A 4,113-nucleotide genomic window follows, 5' to 3' on the forward strand; every position below is an offset into this window, starting at 1 on the left:
TGACGTGTTCAATACTTATTTTACATACTGTATACAGTATATATGTGTGTGTGTGTGTGTGTGTGTGTGTATACCTTTCAGCAAGGCTATAATCATCATGATTATATAGATATGCATTTTTGTTGCTGTGTTTTTGTTATCTCTGTTTCCGTAGGTCTACAGCCAAGATGTCGGGTGTGTTGTCTTATGGTTTTTCTGTATATATTACACATATCTTCTTATCTCTCTTTCACTCTTTTCTTGTTACTTTTTCTTCTTAAACGTCACTGATGATGAAAAAGATAAGAAACTGATATTCAGTTCTGCTTTCTACTGAATTGGCCAAAAAAAAAGTAATGGCTATTACCACATCCAACTTTACATCATTACCGCTAAAAATGACTGGTTATATATTAGTTATTTACAATTTGTGTGTTTGCTAATGTTGATTAGCTGTGGCAGCCTTCTTGAACTGGATTGAATCAGTTGTAGATGTTCATTTAATAATAATACTCTGAAAGTTTCATTAATATATGACCAGTAGATCATGAGAAGTTTGGCTCACAACATACAAACAAGCACATGTGCACACTGTGAGTAGTAATTTAAAAGACTTCACATAACATTCAGATTTTAAATTTAATATTTAAAAATGTTATGGAGATCCAGTGTGAGGTGCAGGGAGGGAAAAACCCAGGGCGCAGGCAAAATCCAAAATGTGGCAAAAAGGTTTATTTTTAAGAACAAAAAGAGGGCTGTCGTGGCAGTAAAACTCACAAAAAGCTCAGGAGGCACATGGAAGACAGCACAGCACAAAACAATGACACAGACTGAACACAGCACACAGAATATAAAGGTAAACTAATTAGGGACAACAAGAAACACCTGGAGGAGACACAAGAGGAAACAGGTGAGCATGGGCGGGGCTGGAGCAGGGCAGAGATACACAGGGGAACACAGAAACACTAGAAAACTAAAGAAAAAAAAACACAGATATGACATCCAGAGCCCAATACATGGCTCAGATGTTTTAACACTGCTGTAGAACAGCAGACATTCTTATAAAAAGAAGAGTCAAAGTAAAATCCAGCTGAGTGAAAAAAAAAAACTGAAGTGTAGTGCTTGCTTCTAACCTTTCCCTGGAGTCTTTCCACAGTTTTGATGGTCTTCAACATATCTCACAGCATGTAACATGGATCCTGGTTCACAGGGGTTAACTAGGACCAGCTGTCCTCCTTCAGTGACATTATACATCATCTTTAGAGAAAAATACAAGATATCAAATTAAACTGACATCTACTGTATCATGTAGAAACTCCTCTGTCTGTTTGTATGTTTTTTTATACTGTAAGACACACAAAATGAGATTTCAAAGACACAAGAAGAGTGGGAGCCATGCAGCGTACAAGAGAAAGTTTAATAAATGGATTTGGGCCTCATGTACAAAGACTTGTGTGGATTTCTTACTGAAACATGCGGTCAAATAAAAAAAAAAAAACAATGTACGCACAGATAAATCCAGATGTATCAAACCGTGCGTACGCCAGCATACAAGCACGTTTCTTTTGTACGTCCCAATCAACATGGAACTGAGAACACATATGAGACACCTCCCCTACAGCCTCAAGTATGGACCAGTGAGGGCGGTATCTTTAAACGTCTTTATTTGTTGCTCTGACAAGCGAATGGTTTCTCTCAAAGCTGCCTTCCACTCCAGCATTCTTCTCATCTCCATCCAAAGGGTGACAGCACACCCTACTGTATTTTCTCCAAGAGTGGTTCCCAAATGATTCAACTTCTGACCCACAAAATAACCATGAAAGAGGGGCTTTTGGGGTTACAATAAGAAGGAATTCGGACCTAGATGTTGTAGTTACACTTTAAATAGACCGCAACTGAAGGATTTAAATGTGAAAAAGAAGGATTCTCCTCGACTTTAAAGAGGAGAGAAAAGTCCAGTTCTTCATTTGGTTTAGATCATATAAAAATGCTTTGATAACTTCTCTTTTATTCTAATCAGTTTAATTTTAAAAGTCCTTCTCCATTAATCACATTTAATGCAGTTTAGGCCTGCACAATATATCACAAAAATATCATCATTGCAATATGAGCAATATAAGGACTGCTTGGACTACAACAATTGTTGACTAATGTATTTGTAGTTTTGAAATTGTATTTTTCATGCTAATGAAATATTTAGCTAGTAGGACAGAGTCTCAACAGCAGCAGCTCACAGCAGATAGGGATGTTCCAATCCAGATTTTCTGGATCCCAATCCAATCCAATTTTTTTTAATGATTAGTCTTCCCGATACCGATAAGCTTTATTTGTTTTTATTTCTTTCCAAGTGACAAGGCTGGTAGTATTAAGTGAGCCCCTCGCACTGAGGCTGCACTGCATAGAAGCGCGTCCCCCAGGTGGTGGATAGGGGGATCCCTGCTGTGTAGGGGTGTGCCTGAATAAGCTGAAAGGTGAACAGGGTGCCGTGAACCAAAAGCAGCCGGGCAGGTGGGGCTCATTAGCCTTGGCAGGCAACCCGCCTAGGAGAAGGAAAACTCTGACATAAAACCTGGGTATTGTCAACACTCGTTAGCCGTCTACCCCTGGTGGATGGCAAGTTGACAGAATTTTAAGATGAGCGGACAAGGTACCGGCCCCCAGTACCCGGCAAAAGGGGGTTTTAAAATCTCCGGGGACCCAGCCTGTGGCACCGTGGGTGCGGGTGCCACAGGTGGTCTTACAACCGTGCCTCTGGTCTATCTGGTTGGGAACCAGGCTGGGCAGGCCAGTACAGTGACTGGAACAACTCTTACTCTGGCTTCGGAGCCTGATACTTATGTGTTGGGCTCTGGACAACCGGAGGACTTAGGGCCTGGGGACTTGGTGACGGCAAGGCATTCTGCCTTTGCTGATGCTGGGTCTACCAGGAGTACTCAGCATGAGGGTAGCCCCTTGATTGCACCTCTTCGGGGAGCGGTCGGGGCCGCACAAGTGCTTGAGTGTTTAAGTGATGAGGACACCGACATGCTGTTGGGGCCCTCTGATGGAGGAAAGGTCAAGGGGGGAGATGAACTCTCAGGAGATCTAGAGGGTCTCTCCCTTCAWGACCTTAAGAAAAAAAGGAAGAAGAAGAGGAAGAAGAAGAAATCTTCTTCCTGTTTGGTGGCTGGGAAGGGGGAGTTGGCAAAAGAGCCTTCCAAAGGCTCGGATGCTGACCACCCTAAACCCAGCACACCGAAAACCAGTGCTGGAGACGGTGCAGGGTCTTCTTCTCGTAAGAGGAAGAGGGCTACAGTCTCGACTCCAGATAGTGCCCAGGCCCCGAAGAAACATCGCAACAGGCCTTCAATGGCACTGGCTGCTGGTGGGGACTTACAGGTCATCATCTTTCTAGATGATGGACCACACAGACCTCTGAAAAAAGAGGAAAGCGAACACGTGCGGGCCAGCCTGGTGGGGCTCATTGACCAGGTGCCGGACGACCATCTGGTGCCACGGTTCAATGAGTCAGGTCTTGTGCAGGGCACCTTTTGAGTGACCTGCGCGGACGAACCAGCCATGGAATGGCTCGTACGTGCTGTCTCCCAGATCCCTAGTTGGGAGGGCCATGGATTCTCTGCCAAGAGAGTCCGGGACCTCCCAGTTCTCAAGAGAGTCGGGGTATTTGTGCCTGAGGAACCTGCAGAACCGCAGGTGATTCTGCGCCGACTCCGGAGACAGAACCCGGGACTGCAAACGGATGTCTGGAGGGTAGTTCATGTTGAGCGGCAGACTACTGGTCAGTTTCTGCTTCTTGGTGTGGACGACAAGTCTCTAGATGCCTTAGCAGGTCTGGGGAACAGGCCATAATATGAGCTGAGCCAGCTGACCTTTAAGGTCAGTGGCAAAGCAATTAGTGAGGCCAAGTAGTGAATCCTATCTTACCCAGTCTCTGTGGCTGTGGGGATGATGGAATTCATTCAGAGCAACTTGCATCACTGTAAAGAGGCCAGTACATTGCTGTGTACTTGCCTTAGCAGGATGCACACAGGCATCGCTTTGATCCAAGAACCTTGGATTGTAAAATCTATGGTGAGAGGCCTGGGATTTCCTGGGGGCTCACTTTTATATGATGTGAGCAGCCAAAGACCCAGA

The 4,113-nt window shown here is 44.5% G+C and overlaps 1 protein-coding gene across 1 annotated transcript in view; it reads right to left on the reverse strand.

Annotated features, from left to right (window-relative positions):
- The window catches only part of tesmin (testis expressed metallothionein like protein), a gene marked incomplete in the record, with an annotated part of 28,248 nt that overhangs the window by 15,054 nt on the left and 9,081 nt on the right, over window positions 1-4,113 (reverse strand). Inside the window, 1 exon segment of the mRNA XM_014010272.1 lies at window positions 1,113-1,236. Within this exon segment, the coding sequence (XP_013865726.1) occupies window positions 1,113-1,236 (124 nt within the window).

This window comes from Austrofundulus limnaeus, unplaced genomic scaffold, assembly GCF_001266775.1.
Source record: "Austrofundulus limnaeus strain Quisiro unplaced genomic scaffold, Austrofundulus_limnaeus-1.0 Scaffold67, whole genome shotgun sequence".
Lineage (NCBI taxonomy): Eukaryota > Metazoa > Chordata > Actinopteri > Cyprinodontiformes > Rivulidae > Austrofundulus > Austrofundulus limnaeus.